Source organism: Numida meleagris, chromosome 7 (genome assembly GCF_002078875.1).
Source record: "Numida meleagris isolate 19003 breed g44 Domestic line chromosome 7, NumMel1.0, whole genome shotgun sequence".
Lineage (NCBI taxonomy): Eukaryota > Metazoa > Chordata > Aves > Galliformes > Numididae > Numida > Numida meleagris.
In genome coordinates, this window is record NC_034415.1 from 28,875,665 (window position 1) to 28,899,572 (window position 23,908).

Consider the following 23,908-nt stretch of genomic DNA (forward strand, 5'->3'; position numbering starts at 1 on the left):
GGGGGGGAAGGGGGAGCCGCACTCACCTGACCCAGCCCCACGCACAGCGAGGACGGGAACCTGCGGGCAGAGAGCGGGGGTCAGCGGGGAACCCCCCCCCAGCGCCCGCCGAGAGCGGGGGGAGGGGCACCGGGGGCGGCCGGGAGCGCCGCGGGGGTGCGGAGAGAGCCACCCCCCCCCGCCCCGGGTCCCGCAGGCCGTACCCGTAGGTGGTAAGCACGCTCTTGTTGACGACGACGATGAGGAAGGAGCTGAGGCCGTAGAAGGCCGCGGCCAGCAGCTTGAGGCAGAGCGACAGGCCCGGAGCCGCCATGCCCCGCTCCGCATCGCCGCGCGCGGGGGCTCCCGCGGGGGCTCCCCCCTCGGCCCCGACCGCCGGGCGTCTGCGCGCCAACTGCGACGACATGGCTGCGGGGGCGGGGCTACGAGTCGGGGGGCGTGGCCTGAGGGCAGCGCGGGGGCGGGAATTGGGGGCTGTACGCGGGGGCGGGAATTGGGGGAGCTGTACGCGGGGGGCTTCGCGTGGTGGGCATTGCTGGGGGGGAGCACTGCATGGGGGGTGCTGAGCGTGTAGGTATGAGGAGCACTGCAAGAGGGGCATTGCACAGGGGTGTTGCGTAGGGGGCTAAGAGGGGGCCTGGCAGCAGGAGGGAATTGTGCGAGGGGCTGGCTGGGCATTGCGCTGGGGGATATGGGGGGGCACTGCGTGGTGGTGGCACTGCAGGGGGGTTGGCCTGCGTGGGGTGACGTGGGAAGCGCTCCCCACGCTGCTCCCTCCCTGCTGAAATCAAGGTAGAATTTTTGTTCTGGATTAAATAAATGCATTTCCTCGCTCTGGGGGTTTCCCCCGGGGGCTGCGGGGCCCCCTCTGTGCCTGCTGGGGCCGTGGGACTCGGCGGGGGGGAAACCGCAACGAAGCGGCTTGGAAGGGAAATCAAAATAAAAGTAGGTTACGGCAGAGCAGCAAAGCACACAGTCTGGGGTTTCGTGCAAAGACAAAGCAGCAAACGTGCCCGGCCCATCGCAGTACCTGCCCCCCCCCCACCCCTCCCAGCCCGGCTGCTTCGTTCGGGGAAATACCGCCCCAGAAGCGGCTGTTTGCGGGTGGCTCCTTCCCGGCGCCTGCACCCGGCCCTGTGCGGCCCCACTGCCAATTTTAGGTCAGTGGCACAGGGATAGGGGCCATGTATGGGTCACAGAGCTGCCAGCTGCGGTCAGAGCCAGCGGGACCAGCTGTCCCTGTGTCACCACGCTGCCACTCACGGCCGCGTGCCACCGCACCCACGTGTGTCCCTGCGTCCCCACAGTCCTGTGCCAGCCCTGGGCACAGTGCCCGCTCCTGCCCTTCTTTCCTATCAGCTCCTCAGGGCTCTCAGCAGCAAGTCCACAAAAATAAGAAAATCCCCCAATTTCACCCCAATAGAGTGGGTGAGGAAGTGGCTGCGAGATGCCATCGCCCATGTGTGAGTGGCCAAGGAACATCACGGTGGTGAGGGGCTGGCAGTGCGGCCCCTCCTTATTGCCCCTCCTCAGCAAATCGGGGGGCTCTGCCTGGGTGATGCCCAGCACTGGTACTGCAATATCTGGCACTGGAGGGAGGGAACGAAGCCGGAACAAAGGCATCAGAATGGAGGGGCAAGGATGGGAGTTGTGGCCGGGAAGGGGATGGGGAGCGCAGGGGGGAACTGGGCAGCCCATGGGGGAACTGGGCAGCAGGCAGCAGCGTGGAGAAGTGTGCACTGCCGTGCTGTGCCGTGCTGTGCCATGCTATAGAGTGCCATGCAGTGCTGTGCTGTGCTGCACCATACTGTGGCATTCCATGCCATGTCGTGCCATGCTGTGCCATCAGGACTCCCTCTGCAGCAGCAAAACGCTGCAGGGTTACTTCCACCTCTGGAGCTCAGGCTGTGGGGCAGATAAAGCAAAAGATGAAGGGCCCCGGAGGGAAGGGCAGAGGGGATGGGGTGGGAGAGCACAGCGCTGTGGGCTGCCCTGAGGGGAGGCCAGAGAGTCAGGCTTGTTAGAACAGGGAAGGGAGGAAAGTGGGATTTTACTCCAAAGGAAGGCAAGAGCCCCCGAAAACGTCGTTGGATAATACAAAGACTTTTTCCTTCCATACAGCATTAAACACATCCGTAACTGAAACCCAGATTCCCTCTGCAGCCCCATGAGCTCGCCCTGCAGCAGGGCAAAGCTTCACCCATCGCTGCCCTTCACCTCCCAGCACCAATCCGCCAGAGCCCCGTGAGGAGAGAGCTGCCCTGCCCGCTGGGAAACCATTTTCCATAACCCTCACTTGTGCTGCAGGGTGAGCCGAGCTGTGTGGTATTTCCTGTGGTTGCAGCGTGTAAAGAGGTTAACACTGTCACTGAGGTTAACCCTTCGCCCGACGGGGCGGGGGACAGGGTGGGGACAAACTGGGGCAAACAGGGAGGGTGGCACCAGGACCCCTGGCCGTGCTCCCCCTGGGTTTTCCAGCCACTGAGTACTGGGAAACAGCAGCAGAGGAAGGGGCGCGCACAGCCCCGCTCCGTGGGCTGTCTCATTGAAGGGTTTTGGGTTTAGTCACAGAAATTAAAGCAGTTCCTCGGTGAAATGTGGGGCTCGGCAGCCCCCGCCGTGGTGGGGCTGGCAGCACGAGACGTCTGCCGCAGAGCACCAAGTGACACGAGCGTAACAAAATCACAGAGTCTGCCAGGAAGACACCATCCTGCAAGAGAGCAAGAAGCGCGCACGTGAGCCTGTTGCTTTAAGGGATGCTGGGTTTTCCCATGGACTGACTCAAAGTGGAAACTCTGTTCTTTCTCAGCGCGCAATCTAGGTCAGGGCTGCCGCCAGTCGCTGCTGCTCCTCGCTGTGACCAGCAGTGGGGCTGTGATCGGTCCCCATCCCATCGCCATGGGGCAGCAGCCCCGCTCCCGTTGTCTCCGCTCGGCTCCCGCGTGCTCCTGACCCTGGTAACCACCTTGCAGGCGCGGGGCTCGCGGGGCTGGGACGGCTTCTTTCTGCTTTGCTCTTTGCTTGCTATTCAGCAACAGAGTGCTGGGGGATTTGCAAAAGAGACGTATCTGGAGACTAGACCGCTCTCGCTGCTTCTGCCTTTGGAGTTTGCTGAAAATTGGAAGGAAAACGTGAGCGTAAGAAATGCCCCGAGGAGCAGAGCTGCAACTTCACGCTGTAACTGGCTGCCGGGAGCATTTATTATGTGTTCAGGGCTCTTCATAGACCACAAGTGTTGGTTTTGTTTAATTTGCTCCAACTTGCAGGAGGTGTGCGGGCAGCTGGGAGGCCTTCAGAGCCCCTCCCTGGGTCGGCTTGGCGCCTGGCTGCTCCTTATGAACGATTTCACTGTGCTGGAAACAAATGAGGTCAGCGCATGCATCCCGAAGGTAACAGGAGGAGAAATGCAAAAGTGTCAGCTGCATTTGGGAGGCTGTTTCGGGATGGATGAACTGTGCCGTTTTGAAGCTTTTTGAAGCTTGGGATGGATAATGCTCTTTTGAGCCAGGGGGGAAGGAGGGTGAAGGGAGTGCAGGGTACTTCATGAGAGCCTGGGGATGTGGCCACGAGCTTGTGTCCTTGGAGAGGTGGTGGGAAAGCCCCTGCTGGGCCTGAGGGGTAGCAGCTGGAGCACAGTGGGTTGGGGACACCAGGAGAGCTTGGTGTTCCCATCCCATGGCACCACAGCCTCTTGGGTTTGGCTGTCTCCGGGGATAGAGGCTCCACAGCAGCCCATTCACAAGCTCTGGCACCTTTACAGCAAAATTATTTTTCCCTATGTTTAAATGGAACTTTGGTCTCCATCCCAGCTGTGCAGCCAGTGCTCCATCATGGCCTCAAGTTGCGCCAGGGGAAATTTAGACTGGACATTAGGAAATTCTACTTTTCTGAAAGAGTGGTCAGGCGCTGGAATGGGCTGCCCAGGGAGGTGGTGGAGTCACCGTCCCTGGAGGTGTTCAAGAAACATTTAGATATAGCGTTGAGAGACATGGTTTAGTGGGGTTACTGGTGGTAGGTGGATGGTTGGACTGGATGATCTTGTAGGTCTTTTCCAACCTAGCTAATTCTACGATTCTACGATTCCATCAGATCTCTGTCCTTGGCATGCTGGGCATGGGGGTTGGCTCCCCCCCATCCCCAACTCCTCCCAGCACCCCGGGCTGGGTGCCTGTCGGCTCTGATTCCTTCCCTCCTCCCCAGGCTATGCCCCGCGCAGGCAGCGGCCGCAGCCCAGGACATGGCGGGAGGCAGAGAAGCTTTCATGCTCCGTATCCTGCTCTGCATCCTGGTCAGAGGTAAGTGGCCATTCAGCGTGGCATGGCATGGCATAGCACAGCACGTCATGGCATAGCTGTGCCTTTTCCAGGAAAGCCAAATCGAGCTGATGTCATTTGAGCACAAGCTTTATCAGTGCTGCTGCAGAGCCCCAATCTGATAGCACGAGTCAGTGCGCTTCTGTAATCTCAGGGATCAGAGCTTTCCGCCTATGCGTTATTTCCCTGCAGTCATTTAAGAATTAGAGCAAAAGGTAAAATCGGTGAAGCTGTTTCCGAGCTGAGCAGTGAGTCACCGGCTGCTTGCTGGGGGCACGGGGTTTACCCTGCACCTGGGGGGCTGCACTGAAGCTGCGAGCGTTGCGCAGGTGCTGCCCAATTCAGGTGCCTGGGGCACGTGCGGATCGAGCCAGGCTCAGTGGTGCCAATGGGTTCCAACGTCTCCATCACCTGTGTCTCGGCGCTGGACTGCCCGTGGGCGAGCCTCTCCATCCTGCTCAACCTCACAGACCCGGAGGGTTCCCCACGCACTCTCAACAGCAGCGCGGCCCAGCTTCAGCTGCGCGGTTTCCGCCTGCCCTTCAGCACCATCACCTGCCTCGCCCGCTGCCCCAACAGCTACTGGAACAAGCTGGTCTGCGGGACGGAGCTCTGGGCCGGCTGTGAGTACTGCCACGGGGTTATGGGTGATGGGGAGCAGTGGGGCTGAAGGCAGGGACGCTGATGCTTCCTCTCTGCAGATCCCCCGGACCCCCCTGCCAACTTGAGCTGTGCCATCCCCGAGCGCTCGGGGAGCCTGGCATGCACGTGGGACGCCGGGCAGCCGACGCTGCTGCGCACCAACTACAGCCTCCACCTGCGCAGGTAGGGGCCCGCAGGCACTGGGGAACGGGATCCAGTGCCCCAGGGCACAGCAACCCTGTTCCCAGCATGAACCTAATGGTGCCCAAGCACCTAAACAAAAATACCACCAGGAAATAAGGACCGGTACACCAGTAGCCTTCCTGCCCTAGCCCTATACGTGTCGTGCCACATGTGATGCCAAGCCCCCACGGCACGAGGCTGCTGGGCTCCCGTAGTCAACCCGACTCCGCTTTTCAACTACGTGCAGCCCATGTGGGTTTTCTGATTAACCACCAAAGGAGCCACTGGGGCGCAAACTCTGAACCCTGCAGCCAGAGTGAGCTGTGGGAGATCCCTTCCTGCAGCAGGGACATGAATGCCACGCACCAGTGCCAGGAACCAAAAAGAATGGTTTTCTAGTTCACTTGAAGAGTGAAAAACTGCAGCTCTGGAGATGACTGTGCCCCACGCAGGGCTCTGAGCATGGCCAGTTTCTGCCCCACAGCATAGAGACGGCGCAGGAGGATGTGTTCCCCGCAGGCTCGCCGGTGCCCTTGAGTGCACTGAATGGCAGCAGTCGCTACCTGGCTTGGGTGCAGGCCAGCAACGCACTGGGCACGGCACGCTCGGCCCCTCAGCACCTCGACCTGCAGCGGCTCGGTACGCCCGCAGCACCCACACTGCGCCCTGCACTGGGGCTGCGGCTGAGGACACGGGCCCTCCAGCACGCTGTGCTGCGGTGCACGGCTGATGGCTGCTGCTCTCCCCACAGTGGTGCCCACCGTGCCCCTGGCCGAGAGCGCGGAGACGACGGCGGGGTCACCTCCCACCACTACCGTCCATTGGAGACAGCAGACGGAACTGCAGGACGTGCGCTGCGAGGAGCGGCACAAGGCGGCGGGTGCTGCGGAGTGGCATGTGAGTTGGCATTGCCCCCCCCAAAGGCCCCGTTACAGAGCCATGGGTTGGGGCCCCCAGGGCTCCTCAGCACCCCCGGGCAGCAGGGCGGGTAGAACGGCCCTTCCGGCAGCGTTATCTCTGCTTTTGAAGCAAAAAGAAAAAATCGGAATATTTCTAAATCTTATCTAGCTCTGCAAGGACAAGGTGGAAAAAAGCCACTAGGGGTGCTCAGCAAACACCTGCTTAATCAGTTCCCTCCTCATCGACACAGACAAAACTACGCTTGGGCAAAGTGCACCAAAAAGTTCCTTTTTGGAACCCTCCCTGGGGCTGGCAGACAGCTGAGCCCTGATCCCAGCACACAGTGGAGCTGCCAAAATGGGGGACTGGCCCGGTGCCACCGGCATGGGGCTCTGCAGTGTGCTGGGTTAAACGGGTTTGGTTGCCTTTCCCCTGACCTTAACGCATATGAATCAAAGAATCACAGAATCATTAAGGTTGGAAAAGGCCTCTAAGATCATTCCCACCACGCCCACTACACGAGCTCCAAAGTGATGCAGGGAAACCTGGAAAAGCCCAAACTCTGCACCAAGCGTGGGCACCCTGCTCATGCTCACCCACCGCTTTCCCTTCGGCAGCAGACCCCCAGGCTGGGCTGTGCCACGGGTTCAGCAGCGCCACGTGCTTGGAGGGCTGTGTGTCCTCAGCCGTGCCAGAAAGACAGCAATGGCCATGCACTGGGTGAGCGTGGTGGCTCTATTGCCTGGTTGCCCTGCAGGTGACAGCATGGGACGGTGCAGAGCAGCGTGGACACCAGCTTCAGAGTGCGACCAGCTATGTGTTCCAGGCGCGGTGCCGGCTCAGCACTGCGGGAAGCCCCTGGAGTGCCTGGAGCCTGCCCTTCACCTACAGCACACCCGAGGCTGGTAAGTGGTGGTAGGGCACGGTGCGGCCACACTGTGCTGCGTGCAGTGCTGGCTTGGCTGGCTCTTGAGGTCGCTGCAGAAGTGATGAGCAATGCAGATACCCAAAAAAAGGGATTTGATGTGTTTATCTGCCTTCGGTAGCTTGCTTTCCTCCAGCAAATTGTAAAGAAGGGGACAGACTCTTTAGTGGGACGTGTTGTGGATAGGACAAGGGGAGATGGCTTCAAACTAAAAGAGGGGAGATTTAGATGGGACACAGGAGAGAGTTCTTTATGCTAAGGGAGGTGAAGCACTGGCAGAGAGTCCCCAAAGAGGCGGTGGTGCCCCATCCCTGCAGACACCCGAGGTCAGGGGACGGGGATCTGAGCACCTGGTGGAGCTGTGGGTGTCCCTGTTCATTGCAGAGGAGTTGGACCGGATGGCTCTTAAACGTCCCTTCCAACTCAAACAATTCTACGATGCTATGATTGGTCCCCCAGCCCCCTCAGAGCAGCCTTTCCCCTCTGAAACTGGGCTGTCAGCACTAGGATGGGACTGGGCGAAGCCAGCTGAGATAATTCTGGCCGGCAGCAGCAGGGCAAGGAGCCCAAGGCAGCGCTTGCCCTAGAAGCAGCGCTCTCGGTCTGGGTCATTTCCTTTCCCACGCACCGTCACCTCGGTCTGACACAGCCCGGGATGGGCTCAGGGCCGCTCGGGGGGGAGGGGACGCAGGCGATGCTCCGACGTGAGCCCCTCACCGCACGCACCGGCTGTGTCCCGCAGCCCCCGCGGCAGCACCCGACGTCTGGCGGCGGCTTGGCCGGCTGTTCCCCAACGGCAGCCACGAGGTGACAGTCTTGATCAAGGTAAGGCCCTTTGGGGGCGGCTCTTGTTCTCTTTTAGCACCGAACGCTAAGGGGCAGCAGCACGCAACGCCTCGCTCGCCGCACTCGCGAGGGTGACGATGCTATCAGAGGGCGGGGGCCCACGGGGGCACCCCATCCCCGGCTCCACCTCTCGCCCCCCCCCCCCCCCCCCCCCCCCCCCCCCCCCCCCCCCCCCCGCAGCATCCCCGCGATGCCCGCGTGCCCATCCTGGGCTACGCCGTGACGGAGGGAGCCTCGCGTCCCCTGTGCAACACGTCGAGCACCGCCTGCCGCCTGCTGCTGCCCCCCGGCCTGAGCGACCTCCGCGTCACCGCCTACAACTCCCGGGGGACTTCCAGCCCCGCCCGGGTGACACTCCGCCGGGACGCCAGCCCGGAAGGTGGGAGCTCGGACACGCCGGCTTCGGCTTTAACGGAGTGCGGTTTTTATCGGAATGGCGAAGGGGAAAGCGTTATCGTGGGTTTAAAGCGAGAGCAAAGCGCCCTGGGGAGATCTGCCGAGGGAACGCGGTGTCCTCCAGACAAGGCCACCGTCCCTTGGAGATGCCCCAGCCGCTCAGCTCAGCGCTTTGCCTCTGAAAACTGCAGCGACGAGTTTAAAAATAAGCTTGTCCTGCTGGCAGGGCACCTTCCGTGCTCACGGCTCCCGAAATAGCTCCTCTGCCAGAGAGAGAGTCCCAGCTGGGAGCTGGAGCGGCCAAACACCAAGTGGGGAATGGTTTCTGGGCGGCTTCAAGTTCCCTGTGCCACAGGTTGTGGTTTTCCCCACAGCCACGCTTTCCTCTTTTTGCAAATGTCTCTTTTTCGTGAGCAACGGGAGGGGAAAGTCCCATTCAAATGAAGGACAAATAGCGAGCGTGACTAAATAGATGCTCTGCAGTATAAATAAGGTGGAAAAAAAATTCTCTGATCTCCCACTGATCAGAATCACACGCGTTTCCCGTAAATACGTCAGGTAAAGCGTTTCAGGCAGAGGAGACACGACGAAACAACACATGGTTTTGTGAGACGTGTATGTGTGTATGTATCTAAATATCAAATGCAGAGACAGACAGACAGACGGAGGTAGATGGAGATATAAAATCACTGCGTCCGAGGACATCTTTTCCCTCTCAGCCCTTGCCCCCCCAGGGAGGGCTCTGCCCAACACGGCCGCCCTCCAAGCTCCCTGCTCTCAGAGGAGCAGGTCCCCATGCCACCTCCTCTCCTTGCAGCCTTCCCACCGCCGCTGGCTGTGGATGTCCAGCGCGAGAACCAGAGCACCATATCCGTGGCCTGGCAGCCCCCCCACCACAGCGGGACCCCCCCGCTCTGGTTCATAGTGGAGTGGGTTTGTACAGCTCCGTACAGCCACGAGGAAGAGTTTTTTTGGGAGAAAGTCCCACGCCAGGATACACACACGTACATCCAAGGTAAGATATCCAAGAGTCCTTATGCTGCTGGGTGTGGATTGTCAAGGCGCTGCAAAATTGGAATTGAGCCCCTGCCCACTTGTATTTGGAGCAAGGGAGCGTTCGAGAGTGGAGTGATAGAAGACCTGAGGGCACCCGGGGGCATTTGGTCCCACAAGTGAAGGCCACAAGGAGAGAAGGGACAGAGAAAGAGAAGGAAGAGACAAGCAAGGTGGCAGGGGGAGAAAGAGGGGTCATCGCTGGAGCTCGTGCAAGCACAGAAATACACGTGTATTTATACAAGCAGAGAGAGAGGGCAAAACACTTGATGTAACGAGGCTGTAACTTCAGCTCATCTCCTCTCCTTGCAATGGCCAACCTGCGAGTCCAGCAGCAGCAAGATCTCAGGACCTGTCCCACCTATCTCCTGGTTCCCACTTCCATTCTGGTGTTTGTTGGCTTCAGAGTAGCTCTGAGCCAGTTACCTGGCCAGGCCTTTGCTCTTTCACGTGTAAACCCCGCACCTGTTCTCCTTTCACTGCTCTATCAGAAGCAAATCCACAGCTTTAATAACAGCTTAAAAATACAACTTAAAGGCAACTACTGCTTCTTTCCAGAGGATGCAGCAGCAAGAAGCCACATCAACGTGTCGGTGTACGCTGTCTACCCAGATGGAGTGAGCAAGCCAAGCTTTGGCCAAGGTAAGCTCAGTAAAGTGTAGAAGTTGCTGCCTGCTGTGGTGGAGCTGCAGAGTTCAGCTCGCTGCTTCACTCGTGGTATTCTCACAGTCTGCCAGTTCTGTAGTTTTAGAAACAAGAGGTAAAAGCCTGCCATGGACCAGAGAGAAAAGCAAGGTATAGAAGGAAAACTTTTGACTGCAGGACAAACCAGAGACTTTAACACAGCTGTACGAAAGCCTTTTCTAGCTGATATTCTTTGCTGTTGTGCACAGATCTCTAACAGTGCATGTGAGAATCGCATCTTACTCTACAAGACACACCAATGGAGTTATTCTCCTTTTTTGGGACAGAAAAGATGAGGTTGCTGCTTTCCTTATTTGGCAGTTGTGATAGTGAAGTCAAAACAAACCCAACTTCCATAGAGAGCAGCTGGCCAAGCTGCAGCCAGTCCTATCTCACCTGGGGCTGGATGTAGGCAGGCTTCAGGTCTGGAAAGCATTTAAGATTAAATAGGGCATGGGCCAATTAAAAAAGACAATGAGGACAATCTATTCATCATCTCCAGCAATGAGTGTGTAGGCTGTGAGTGTCCTCAGGAGCTGGACATCCTGAGGTCACTGCTGGCCCTCTCCTAAGTCAGGACAAGCCATGCACAGCCCTAAAGCTGAGTGCAGAAGACACCTCCCAGCACCCCCACAGCTGTTCCACAGTTAAATGTGCCAGTGTGACACCATCCCTCCACAAGAGCTTAATTCCAAGGCTGCTGAGTTATTGGCTCAGACGCTTTCCTTCCACAATTCCATATAATCAAGGGCTGCTTTGTAATGCGGAGCTGAGTGGGCCCACACTCTAAACACACTCTGTGTGGGGGAATTGAAGTACTTGCTAGGAGAAGCATATGCCTCGCATCTACAAAATTAAAGCCTGTACCTTTTCCATGATTTCTTCCCCCTGATTTTGCTAGTGAATTGCATTACAGGCTTTGCTAAAACAGCTGCAGCATTAGCTGGGTCAGCTCAGGTCAAAGCCCACTGCCAACTCGGTGACATGAAATATAGTTTGACACCAGGGCTGACTGCCACATACCTCTCTGGTACAGTACCATGTAGGCAGAGCAGCTGGGAGAGGAAGAACTGCACACGGATAGCTTTACGAGGCAGTGAAGGCTTTTTCCTTGGGTTTCTGCTGGTCCTTACGGAGCTGGTGCAAAGCAGAACTGCGATGGGACGCGTTTCTCCTCCATGCCTGCATGGCTTTGCCAGGCCTAGACAAGCTCAGTGCATTGACTGCCACTCTTTTGTTCATTAATGGCCTCAAATCAGTTTAAACTCTTGTAGAAATTACTGGGTGGAATCAAGCAGCCTACGAGCTCAGGACATTGTGCTGGGTATTCTGAATTGCCTTGATCAGCTCTAAGCTCTGTGACTGCAGATGAGGATGCTAGCTCTGTCCTTATCAATGCCAGCCCTCTGCTTAAGCACGCTCAGCCTGTGGCTCTTGCAGAGAGGCACAATGTTTCTGGAAGCCATTTTTTTTCTACATAATATGAATAATATAAACAATAGCTTCTACTTCACCCACTGTACTTTCTATAAATGAAGTTGTGGGCATTTTTTTTCCTCTCTCTGCTGCAGTTTCTTCGGAGGACCAGATGCTGGGCATCATCTACCAGGAGGCTTCGCATGGTAAGAGGAGAGTATTTCAGCCTTGGTAAGCGAGAGTTCCTGCCTGAACAGTGTAGAAGTTTTGGCCAGAGCAGCGAGTGCAGCATCTGGTGATACAGGGAAGGGGAAGCAAAAGCTCCACATACATTGCAGAGGTCAGAGCCAGAAAAGCGATTTTCACTTGACAGGAAAGTAAGCCACATAGCGAGAAAAGCTTCCACCCTGTTGTGGGTGAGCAGAACCTGCATAATTCTTGAATTTAAGTTTTGTTTTCTCGTGAGACATGTCATAAAAATGTACATTCCAGAAAACTGGAGGTAAGAAAACAAGGAAAATAAAAGATAACGTTAACATATACAACAGCGTAACTGTGACTGACTTCTGCCCTTACAATCTGAGCCAAAGACTTCTTTAAGCATTTCCCACCTATTTTTCTAACTGCTTCTGGCTTGCATGTCTTCTGGTAAAGGTTATGCTATGATCTGTTTCAGTATTTAACACAAAAACAAAACCAGTGTGAACTGAAAAATTCACTTGAGCATGTGTGGAAGGTACCTCTGCGTGGGAAATGGTTAAACACAATGACCACACTTCTTAGAATTACTTGCCTAAAGCTCCCATCTGCGCAGCGAAGGGCCCTCGGTGCTTGGCCCGGTGCTTCACAGCCTCCAGCTTTAAATGCACATTGTTCTTCCTCCAGACCTGGGCTGTGAGGGCAAACGTGTAGGGAAAGCAACAGAAATGCAAGGAGTTGAGTTCAGCATGGCTGATTGTGGATGCAGAATTATTCGCAAGCGGGGAGCTGGCCTACGCGACGTCTTCTTTAAGCTGCCTGATTCATTTTTTTCCCTCTTTATCCTTTCTTTTCAGATGACGACATCAGATTTTTCCTGGGAATGGGTGTCAGTGTGATGGTATTATCGGTTGTTCTTGTAATTCTGATGCTTAAAAAATCAGCTAGGAAAAGGTATTACTTTTGTCACATTTTTTTTTCCTTGTTTCCAACTCATGCTCTTCTTCCAGAATATTTTAAAATTAACGACGGAAACCAATCCTTTTCTCTGTGCTCTGCTCTTCCTGAGGGCAGCTCCGCCCATTAATCACATTGCTGCAGAAAAGGATATCTGTGAATTCCACAGTATGGTAGAGAACAACTGTAAGAGCAAAAATCATTCCCCCGTTGAAGCTAGACTTAGGGACACATGATATATTATTATTACACATATCTAGGGGGAGTGAAAGAGGAGAGAGGAAAAACACAGCCCTCTTTAGGTGAGTTTTGTACTAGAATTTGTTTTTGTTGCTTTTGGATGAGGAGAGAATGCTGTTCCTGGCAGGGACTGCTGGCTGCCCCTCACATCTGCACCCTGAGACTGGCAGAGGTTGGGGAGTGTGATAGCTGGGAAACCAGGCATGGAGAATCTCATTACCTGTGTTAACAGGACTGCCTCATACCCAGCTCAGCAGGCACCCTCCCTGCAGTGAGAGCAGTCCCACCACTGCTGTTCCCAGTACAAACACAGAGGAAACCATCACCTCTGTGTCACCCATCTGTTGGATGTTCCTGATAGAACAAGAAATAGGGTAGGGAAGGTCTGGGGTTAGAGGATGTTGTCCCTTTCAGTTCCCGAACCTCATCTAAATTTTTCTGCTGCTGTAATTGTGAAACACGAGAATTTCAGCAAGAACAGAGAACACAGCGCATACTTGCTCAGAAACACAGCGGTGCACATAATGTCAGCAAAGCTCAACTGAATGAATGAAAATATCTTGCAAATTATTTCATTCCCGCAGCTTTGTTTGTATAAAAAAAAAGAATTTTTATTTCTGCTGTGTTTTTTGTTTCATCAGCTCAGGACACATGCATCCTCTTATTTATATACCTAGCTTAGTTTCAAACCCCCCCAGTTTAATAACATTTTCACATGCAGGTGTGTTTTACAACTAGGGATTTACCAAGAGCGATTCGAATTCCAGAGCTGCTCAATAAATGAAGCTCTACATTTCTGATGGTAGTGCAGTGAGAAAAGCCACTGGTATCCTGAGGGGAACGTCACCCGCTGCGTTGCAGCCACACAGTGTGACATTACAATGAGCAGCCTCCATCCCTGCCACAAATGGAACCCAGAGCAGCAGCATGGAGAGCTAGAGATCAAATGGGAAAACCTATCTGTAAAGGGGTTTGTAAACCTAATGCTTCCAAGCCCTCCACAAAGGCCACAAGTGATCAATACACCTTGAGTTCCCCCACTGTCCTGGGGACGATTTCATCCAGAATGAACAAGTCAGTGGCTAATAAAATGGACTAACATTTTTTTCTCTCCCTCTCCTTTTTTTCCTTTTTTTTTTCTGGTGAAGGATTAAGGCAGCAGTTGTGCTGGTTTTGCCAAAATGGCTGTTTGAGGATTTCCCCCACGTGGAAAACAGCAAGGTGATAAAGTCACTCCAGGTAATTGCACCACTGTGTCCCAGCTTTTTTTCACTTACATATACTTAGATTGAAAATCATTCTGTAGCTCTGAGAAATGTGGACAAGAAAAGGATTCAGCTCTAGGGGATCTCGAACTAGTCAGAGAATGATTTTCCTCTCATTTGCGCTGTGCACAGGAGCCCAGCTTAGCTTAATCTTTAAACCTTGTCTCAATATAAATTTCATACGGTAGCAACTGAATCAAGCTGACCTTGAAGCTCCTGTGTAAGCATGGGGACATGCACAGCTGCTTCTGTCTGCTCTCTGCATCTCCCTGCAGTCTGCTTTATGGAGAGGATTAGAGGAGAGAGGAGGAAAGGATGTTGAGATGAAGACCAAGAAGTCCTTGTCCCATTTCCTCCTTGCGATCCTCCCATGATAAATCTCTCCTACTGCTAAAGTTTGCTAGTTTGTTAGTACAGTCATCCTTTTTTTTCTAGGAAAAGAGTGAATTCACAAACAACGTTTTCAGTGAGCCGTTCCTGGATAGCAGTGACCCCACAATTACGGAAATAAAGGAGCTGTCAGGGCACAAGAAATACAAGAACGTGGACATCAAACAAGAACCCAGCAGAGTGGTCCCTGAGAACGTGGAGCACCCACAGAGCTCAGCACCTCCCCATACCATGGCCACGGAGCAAATCAGTGACTACAAACCCCAAATCTTCGACGGAAACACACTGGGGTATGTAGCTGCCAACATCGGCCAACTACAGTCCTACACACCGCCTCCAGAACCAGAGACAAACATTTTCTTCAGAGACTACACCAGCCCTTTCAGCTACCTGTGGGATGCTGAAGGAGCAGGGCACCAGGTCTGCCTGCTGGACAAGATCAACCTGATTTTAAACAACGACAGAAGTGGGCAAAACCTGGCATTCAGCTCCGCCCAGGAGGAACAAAATACCCTTTTGGGAAATCAGTGGGAAAAAACACTGTACAGTGAAGGAGTTCAAGAACAAACTTTGGTTCCAGATGAGCTGGTTTCTTGCTTAAGAGCGATGAATGGAGAATCTGTGGATAGACAGACCTGCTTCCCGCAGAGCATCGGAAGCTTGTTTTGAGAGAAATTGTGATGAAAAGCCCCAAAACTTGTGATGATATGATCGTGACACGTATCTGCTTTTGAGGTTTCAAACATCAGAACTGGAACAAAACTCCAAATCAGAAACTCTTCCTCCCTTAACTGACTACAGACAGCTTTGGATGCATGGAACACTTTGGCCAGTAAAGCAGTGTTTTAATTTAACCTGATATTTTTACAAACACGAAAATGTGAACTTGGATTCCTGCAAGAACTGAAATACAAAGCAGGTGATTTTTACAGGATACATTATGCTTCAATTACTAGGCTCAGACACTCTCTTGTTAAATGTAGGGAACATGTAATAGCTGGAGCTGATTGCCTTCAAGATGGATAAAACTATCCCTTAGGTGTTCTGGCTGAATTGCATAAAATAGCTTGGGATCACTCATAATGAAGAGACACTACAATACGGACAATTTACACATCACGCAGCAGCCATGGATACCATATGAAATCTTTTCTGTTTGACAGAATAGCCCAATTTCATTTTCCTTTCCATTCAGTAAGAAGGAATGCGTCAGATAAGAACAGACCTTCATCATCTTAGTCTGCCAGCCCTACTGAAAATCTGTCTACATTTGTCACTGGGCAGATCTTCCATTTTGGATGAAGGATTTATCATCTCACGTCAGTTTGTCAGTGGCTCAGCTTTGCTGTTCTGTAAAAAGCAGAACATGGCAGAGAGAAATGGCATTTATTCAGCGCACAACAGGAAATGTGGATCTTCTGAGATGCAGAAAACAAAATATAGGAGTCTCCTTCCTGCTGAGTGGTCTTGAAACCATGTAAAAGTTTGCCCAGGATGTCAGAGGCAGTCTTGCAAGATGTTCCAGAAAGCAGAAATGCCCTGGGAATGTGAGAATCTGGATTATGCGTATAGCACTTCTTTGACTGATCACCCCGACCTTTTTAAGGAAACACTTGAAATGCTTTTAAGGAATGCAAGCATAAAAGAAGTTTACTATACCCTGTAAAATGGCTGAGCATTCGATGAGCAATGCTCTCCCTAAGGTTTGTTCTATTGGTCCTTTTCTCCTACCTCTTGTTTCACAGCAAGGACTAGTTATATGCCGGAGCCACGTCAGGATGCACTTAGGAGTTAGTGCCATGCAGCCAGCAATGGAGGACAGCACTGGAGGAGCTCAGGGTGGAGCAAGAGGAGGGCACTGGCCCTGAAGCCTCTTTCATGCTGCTTAGAGCAGGAGCCTTGGGCACTGCAGCACTGCTAACAATACGTAGCACAAAGGAGTCTCCGAGCTGTGTACCAGCGTGTGTGATTTCCACTCACTCCTCTCACTCCACTCACTGAGGAGTCTGTGCATCTTACACAGCTCTGGGTAACGGAGCTGGCCGTGCGCATTGCAAGGGATGTATTTTGTAAGACTGACATTAACATAATCACAAAAAAAAAAAGGAAAAAAGATCACCAGACTGTGCATTACCAAACCAAAGGCTGTAAAACAGTCATTGCAAGACTCAGTGCTTTTTTATAAGACTTAGAAGGCTAATGTAAATGCTAACCTATATGTAATTAGTTGTCTAGCATTACTCACTTGATCACTGCTGTAAAACCTAGAGATTGTAATTTTTGTTTTGAATTTTGCTAGGCAATGTGTTTTTCTCTAACAGCTGTTGCACAAATTGATCAGTTTTGTCATTTAGTCCTGGACACCTTTCAACCAAAACAGTTGTGAGCTATAGATGCTTCCTCTTGGCAATCAAGAGATCTGCCATCTGTCACTTACATTTACAGCATAGCGTGTAACCTGGAAAGATGGGATAGATTTGTACTTAAGAAGTAAGTAGCAGAACTGTTTCCAAGCCTGAAATGTTACTCTCACATGTCAGCTAGTCTAAAATTAGTGATTGCTGCCTGTGCAGGAAGGAAATTGTAAGAGAACAGCCACGTACGATCAGCAGCCAAAATGTGAGGTGTAGAAGGTATTTTTTTTTTTTTTCAATGTCCACATCCTGAGACTTGAGCTGCCTGTGTTACCTGAACGACCACAACACTTGGGGTGTTTACTGCTACACGGAAATGCTTAGCTCGCTCATCCTTTCAAATACCAGGACTGAAAGCATAGTCTTACACTCCAGGTGCCTGCTGGCTGAAGGCTAAGTCACACTAGGAGAGAGGCCTGTGCGTAGATCAGTGGTCAGGAGGGAGCTGGCTCTTTCCCTGCTGAACCTATCACACTGTGTTTCACTCCTGAAACCTTCACCCCTCTCTCACTGTGTGCACGTTAACAGCCAAGCTGCCTTCAGTTTCACTGGGGCTGAAGGATTTCTTTCTTTCCATGGGTGAACGGCACAACCAGAAAACACGGGCAGGTTACCAGGAGAAAATGGAAGGAGAAGGGCAAAAAAATACACAGCACCGCTCCCCCTCTCCCTTTGAACCCACATAGACGGTGGTTAACGGATTAGGTCTGGAACAGATGCCTGTGATGCTTGCCTCTGGCAACGAGTGCTTTGGGGCATGAGGAAAGCTAGCACTTTGTCAGCAGCCCAGTGCCATGTCGTGACCTCAGTTTCATATCTGACTTGTTAGAGTTGCACTTCGCTCCGCTTTTTGTCTTTGCCCACTTTGACCGTATGAAGGCCTTTTCATCAGCCCTGGGCCTACTTTCCACTGAGTGCAGTACTTAGTGGTAAAAACCAGCATCCTGAGTGCCAGGAATTGAAGTAGCTGTCGTGCAAGCACAACACCAAGATCCTCGTAACGGGAAACTTTGAATATATGGATGGCTCAGCACTTGTAATCAAATAACGATGACATTCTTAACACGTTTATTTTAGCATCTCCAGATTCACCTCTTCCCCACATATGACGTGCTCTCTAATTCTTGGCATTTGTGTTTTCTAAACCTTTTTCTAAGTTTGCTTATGTTGTTGGCAGCTGTATCGCGTGCCAGTGAGTTCTGCAGGTTATTTACCAGTTTGGCAATGAGCTGCATGGGTTCTTCACCATAACTGTAGCGTGGGCTCTAAATACTTTGGAGGCACACAAAGGAACTATATGCTGACTAGTGTCTGTACACACAGACAATATACACCAAAAAGCACCAATCTCTCCCCTAACTATCACTGATATGCGTGAGACTGCAGAGTCATCTAAACATTATGAAATCTGCACACAATTATTTTATGACATGCTTTTTCTAAATTCCAGATGAGTAACACAGATAAAGCTGCTGCTGAAGTACAGTTTGGGAGAACTTTGCACAGTACTGTCGTTCTTGATACACAGAGGCAGTGCCCCTGTCCCCTCTTGGTGTCACTGTCCTGGAGACAGAGATGGCCAGCAGCCCACAGAGAATCCATAGGCATGGCCCAAGGAGGAGCTTGATGACGGGAAAGTTACTTGTGCAAGCCACATCAGTTGCCACTCATTTAAATGTAATGTAATTAGATTTCATAGCACTCCAGCTCATGACACACGGATGTACTATGGTGCTGTTTCTCGTTGCTGTTCGCAGATGTAAACCAACCTCAGCAAAAAGGATCTTTCAGTATAGATGGCAAAAGAGAACAAACAAAAAAGGAATAAGAAAATGAAAAGCAATCTTTTCAAAGCTCAAATAGGCTCTGACCACAGCAAAGCCATTCATGGCTAGATTTTATCTCCAGCCCATCTTGTCAGTATAGGGTGTATCAAGTGTGAACTTGTACCAGTGTAAATTCAGATGGAAGAGTTATTGACAGCGTGACTCAGTTAGGCGGCAGCACTGCCCCTCTGGGACTTGTTGCTTACTGTCACCCCTCAAAAAGTATGCTTGAAACGAAATGTATGGCAAGTTATGCATTAAATATGCATAACTAGTTACAATTTTTAATCATGTATGCTGCTGCGTAGCCACCATACCACGCATTCTGGAGGAGAACATAGTGTTCTGTCCGTGTCTGAAGCAGAAAGGAGCTGGCTGCTGGTCTCAGCTCAGCACTGGCTGTGTAACCTTCTACTTTGCTTCAGTTTCTAACTCACAAAGCCTGGACAGCAATAATTGCTAGTTCTAATAAGGCCTCAGGGTCTAGAGTCCAAACATGCCATGTGGCATCCAGTAGTTGGAACCGTACAAGAATATGAAGATAGTGGAAATGTTCAGTGAGTAATCTTGTGCTGTTCATTTTTATTCTGCACATGCACTTGCTTGACTACTCCATGCTGAAAGACTTACAAACATTTGTCTATCTGTAAATTGTGAGAGATTTAGCTACAGACAAACATGCTGCAGAGACTAAAATTGGATTAGTTAAGTTAAAGTTTCACAAAGCTAAATAACAGCTGTAAACTTGGGGGGGTTTCTGGATGCAAAGACAGAAGACCAAAGCCCAGGTTGTGATCAGGACTTGCACACAAACCTATAAGCAAATGCCCTAATCAGCAAAATCATTCTGAAATACTGAAAAATGCCAGCAGGTAAAATGGTCACAAAATGGCTGTATGAATATTCCATTAAAACTATTCTGTTTGGTGTGTCTCATTACTGTCAGCCTTTGAGAGGATTCATTCTTTAAGAGGGAAGAGTAGTTTTTCAAAGGGTAGGAGGACTGAGCACAGCAGCAGAGACTGAAACTAAACTTGAATTTTGTAGAAGAGGATGTGAGAAGCAAGGCTGTGGTTTTACATCTTCAATGGCTTCACTGAATGTTAGCTTCACAAAGTCAGATCCTTTAGAAATATCACTTGTAGAACAATGGAAGCAGCACTATGATGAAAGATCAAAGAAAGCATTAAACACTTTGGATATAACACAAATTATAAAAGTGATCTATCAAAGGAGATTTCAAGATTGCTCTTTACCAAAACAGCCAAGTCTTTCCTTAAGAGAGAGGAATCAATCCTGCCACAAGAATGTTAAGAACAATAATGACAAAACCCCATCATTCTTAACTTCATAGAAGATGCAGTGTGACACTGTGTCCTGCATCCTCCATAGGATTCTCTAGGATTGCACTGTCAGACTTGTGCTCTCAGAATGAATTCAGCCTTACTGTGCTCGGTCTCAAGGAGGCAGAGCTCACTGAAGACATGACGGCCCGAAAGGCAGATGGAATGAATGGACCAAGCTTGATTCTGGAAATGGGGCGGCACATGCTTCAGCCATGGTTTGGCATTCAGCAGTTTAGCAAATTGCTTTGGCCATCCTGAGCAGTTGGGTCTCCTCAACCACATTTAGAGTTCCCACTTTTACTGTGACATGAGCCGTGGTCTTGCACAGTAAGTCGGATTGCTTTCCAGCCAGGCATTTCCCTGCTTTGAATCACCTGGCTAACACCAGCACAGTGGCCTCCATCACCAGGGTGGGAACTGCTCGAACTGGAGTTGTTTCCAGAAAATAGATCACTGAATGGTGCCCTGAAAGAAACCTTTGGAAAGGGTTGGCTGGAGAAAAGAGTTTAAACAAAAGGGCAGGGAAACCTATTGCTAATGTGGAAACCGGGAGCTCATTGAGCAAAGCTGGTCAAGAGGCCTAAAGAGAAAAGGAAAGGAGGGAAGCTGTGACGTGCAGGTAACTTGCTGAAATGCGGAGCCTGAAGGAGAGCGCTGCTTCTAATCTGTAATGAGCTCAAATCATTACACTAATCATAATTACAATAACAATATTTGTGCTTCTCAAGCATTACGACTGCCTTGGTGCTGCCTTGCACACCGTTTTGATGAGCAGAAGCTGATGTGTGGTGTGAGCCTGTCTAGCTCTACCTGCTCAAGAAGCCACTGTCCTCAGCTGCCCATGATGGCCCTGTCATTGAGGCTGCTCTCCCCCACTCCCTTGGGTATGAAATCAGGCAGCTCAGCTGAAGTGAAAAGTTTAAGCTTGGCACTGAAGAACTGGAGAGCTTCCCACGTCCTACTGGTTCTGCTGCGTGCAGAGTGACCGATGATGGGGGTTTGGCAGCTGCACAAAAAAAAACCACAAATCAACAGCAATTTGCAATAGAATGTGACACAGCTTTTACAGTGGGATCAATGAGGTCCTCGCTATGTGAAGAGATCCGTTATTTAGTGCACTACTGCTGCACATCTTTGCCTGCATGGTCCCCTGTACAATCAGATCTAGGAACTGTGCTCTCCTCTGGAATCTCATCACAAAGAAAACACAGTGACAAACCATAAGTTAATCAGAAAGCTAAGGAAACAATGTGCAGGCAGAAAGGAGTCACTCTCCTAATGGGTAGGAGATAGCAACCTCAAAGCAGTCTGCGAAGATCTGAGGCCTTCAATCATGCATAGAAAGGATCTGTGCTGGTACAAGAATGTGGAATTGTGTTGAAAAAAAGATAAATTAAGAAAAAAATCTGTGGCACACTTGTCAAAGAACGAGGATGCAAACACTACAGTAACAGCTTTCCCTAAGCTAGACTGACAAGGTGATAAAGCCAAGAGATCCAGAGAAAGTCACCAAAGAAGTACATGAAAGAAAGCAACCATTTACCTTTCATGATTGATCACTGTTGACAGTCACAGCAGATTTTGGGGTGGACTCCCATTGTCTCTCATGATTTTTCAAGCATTCAGTAATTAACTCCAAGCAAGCTGTCACTCCTCCCTTATCATTTTGTTGTTGATGACTCAGTACCTTTCCTTCACAGTCACTCTTTCTCAAGGTTATTTCCAGATCTACAACTTTACATAACCAGAGAGTGTGATGTCTGCAATTGCTGATTTCACTTTTGAGTTTGAATTTCTCTAGCAATAACTTTAACATGAGCACTTGTCTGTATTCTGACCCAGCTCCAGTCTCCCTCCATCATCAGCTCTAACTTTCTCTGATTCTTGTTAAACTGAATTGGGAAAGAGGTGGTTTTTCAATATTTGGAGCTTCTTGTATTTTTAGATAGCTTTTTTTTCCTTACAAACCCAGTGAAGGCAGCGGCTGAGTAAGCCCTTCCCAGCTCTCTGTTTTGTATCGCTGTGCTTTACAAGTCTCCTTTTATGTGTAACTTGATCCCAGATAAATCATTTCATCTTTTACTTCCAGAAGTTGAGTAGGAATTGCCAATGACATACGTTCAAATTTCATTACATCATTTACATCTGCTTCCCAACCCCCTCCACTACATTCAAGATAATCCATATTCTTTGCTCACAGTTTTTCATTTTGATCATACAGACTTCGCCCTTGAAAAACAACTTAGTATAACAGCAGCTCTGCTGCTTGCCCCTGGCAGCTGTGGATCTCAGAAGGCACAGCTTTGTCTGAGCTGTAAGAGATGACACTGCAACCATCAATAGCTCTGTGTTAGAACCTTTTCCTTTGGCCTCTTCTGCTGCAGCCCTCTCTGCTTTGCTGCAAATATTCCACAGCCCGTGGTCAGCGTCGCCACCAAACATCGCCTTATGTCAGCCACTGATGGTGCTTTCCCAAGCTGTGTTTTCAGAACTGCAGACAACACCTCGTCTCAGAGAACTGATGACTCTGTACTTCCCTTGACATCATCTTCTGCCCCAAGAAGCTCTGGCTGTGCAGGCAGGTTGGCACAGCGCTCAGCACCCGATACCACCATTTGCATCAGGAGCTGTGCCCTTTTGCTCGTCTTATTTTTGCAGTCAAGCACAAGGTTAAGATTTTGGTGAGTGTTTGCTCATGCAGGACTATGCCTTACCTCAGATTTGAGAGAGATGACACCAAGTTACTTTCAGCTCAGCCCTGAGGCTGGAGCTTTGTTCCCTTGCCTTGAAGGAATACCCTGCACGTGAAGACCTTCACTGGTCCAAACGACCGACGGCAAAGCACTTCCAGTCAGCTTCTGGAATCCAGTAACAGTTGCAATGAGAATAACACTTAGCAAATCCTTAATGATTCTATGATTCTATGAAACGCTCTGTTTAAAAGCCTCATAGAAAAGCTGAGGGTTTATACAAAACCTGGTGTATTAAAGACTGTTCCATGACAGCACTTGGAAACAGACGCACTATTTCAACACAGCTCAGTGAGAAAGAACTGTATGAAAAAGCAGAGTTCGGTGTTAAACCTCAAACAGAAAGAGCAGAGAAAGAAACTGCATTTCATGACGCACAGTAGATTGGCATTGCTCAGTTTAGTCTCCTGTCATCACGACACGGAGTTCTGATGGCTTGGGCCACCTGAGGGGCACCTTCCCTTCAATGTGTCACCTATGAGTGAGACGCTGCCCAAGCCTTGCTGCTGCCAGCTGAGCACGGCGTGTGGCTGCTGCTGCCATACCTTCTTCTGAAAATGAAAACTGAAGGCACCCAGCGAGGTGGAGCAACGAGTGAGGCCTTGATGAGAGACAAGAGATGCAATCCTGTACGAACTTCCATTTGAGTCTTATTTTAAAATACACGAACCCTGGATTTACAGTGCGCGGCTGAGGCTTGTGCTTGGAAGTTGTAAAAAGTGTAAATGTAGCGTGAACCAAAAGAAGGCAGAGGGGAAACGAGGCAGACACTAAAAGGAAACCGGTGGTATCTGGAGCCTCACAGGGCACAGACTCGCACCGTGCACAAGGGGTAGATGGCGAGCTTTGCCAGCACTTCCTTCTCTCTAAAAAAAAAAAGTGTGAATGTTACAGTGTGATTTGGGAGAGGGGCACCGTGGCCTGGAGGCTCACACTTGGCTCTGGCCCTGCAGGCCTCGCGCTGCCCTCTGAGCAGCCGTCCCACAACGCCTCTGATCAACATAGCAAAGGTCGGTCTTTGAGCAAAGGACAGTCACCCACGTCCAGCCGAGAGAAGGAACAACAGTAACGAGAGCCTTATGCATTGGGAACTCTTTCAGATACGTCAGTAGCCATCAACAAGGTGAGAAATAAGAATCTAGCCACATTCTCCTGTACACCCGC

The 23,908-nt window shown here is 51.0% G+C and overlaps 2 protein-coding genes across 3 annotated transcripts in view; one reads left to right on the forward strand and one right to left on the reverse strand.

The window, feature by feature from the left end:
- The window catches only part of SLC35D1 (solute carrier family 35 member D1), a 7,055-nt gene extending 6,634 nt beyond the window's left edge, over positions 1-421 (reverse strand). The window contains exons 1-2 of the mRNA XM_021404969.1: positions 204-421; positions 27-60 (exon numbers count right to left, since the gene is read on the reverse strand). Coding sequence (XP_021260644.1) covers positions 27-60; positions 204-406 — 237 coding nt within the window. The 5' untranslated portion in view covers positions 407-421. The remainder of the gene's footprint in view (positions 1-26; positions 61-203) is intronic.
- On the forward strand, positions 1,817-18,068 carry IL23R (interleukin 23 receptor). 2 transcript variants are annotated; one of them, XM_021404957.1, is made up of 16 exons: positions 1,817-2,957; positions 3,267-3,389; positions 4,201-4,295; positions 4,643-4,936; positions 5,015-5,138; positions 5,623-5,777; positions 5,890-6,035; positions 6,796-6,943; positions 7,706-7,788; positions 7,990-8,188; positions 9,023-9,220; positions 9,817-9,900; positions 11,514-11,564; positions 12,414-12,510; positions 13,902-13,992; positions 14,454-18,068. In XM_021404957.1, the coding sequence occupies exons 2-16, from the start codon at positions 3,364-3,366 to the stop codon at positions 15,075-15,077; spliced, it is 2,415 nt and encodes an 804-aa protein (XP_021260632.1). In that variant the 5' UTR covers positions 1,817-2,957; positions 3,267-3,363; the 3' UTR covers positions 15,078-18,068. The 2 variants fall into 2 exon arrangements, with proteins under 2 accessions (XP_021260632.1, XP_021260633.1); XM_021404958.1 differs by lacking the exon at positions 3,267-3,389.

Coding starts and splice junctions, on each gene's coding strand:
- IL23R (XM_021404957.1), top strand. CDS start 3,364: ATGAGGTCAGCGCATGCATCCCGAAG. Junction 4,296..4,642: donor GCTCTGCATCCTGGTCAGAG/GTAAGTGGCCAT, acceptor AGCGTTGCGCAG/GTGCTGCCCAATTCAGGTGC. Junction 9,221..9,816: donor TACACACACGTACATCCAAG/GTAAGATATCCA, acceptor GCTTCTTTCCAG/AGGATGCAGCAGCAAGAAGC.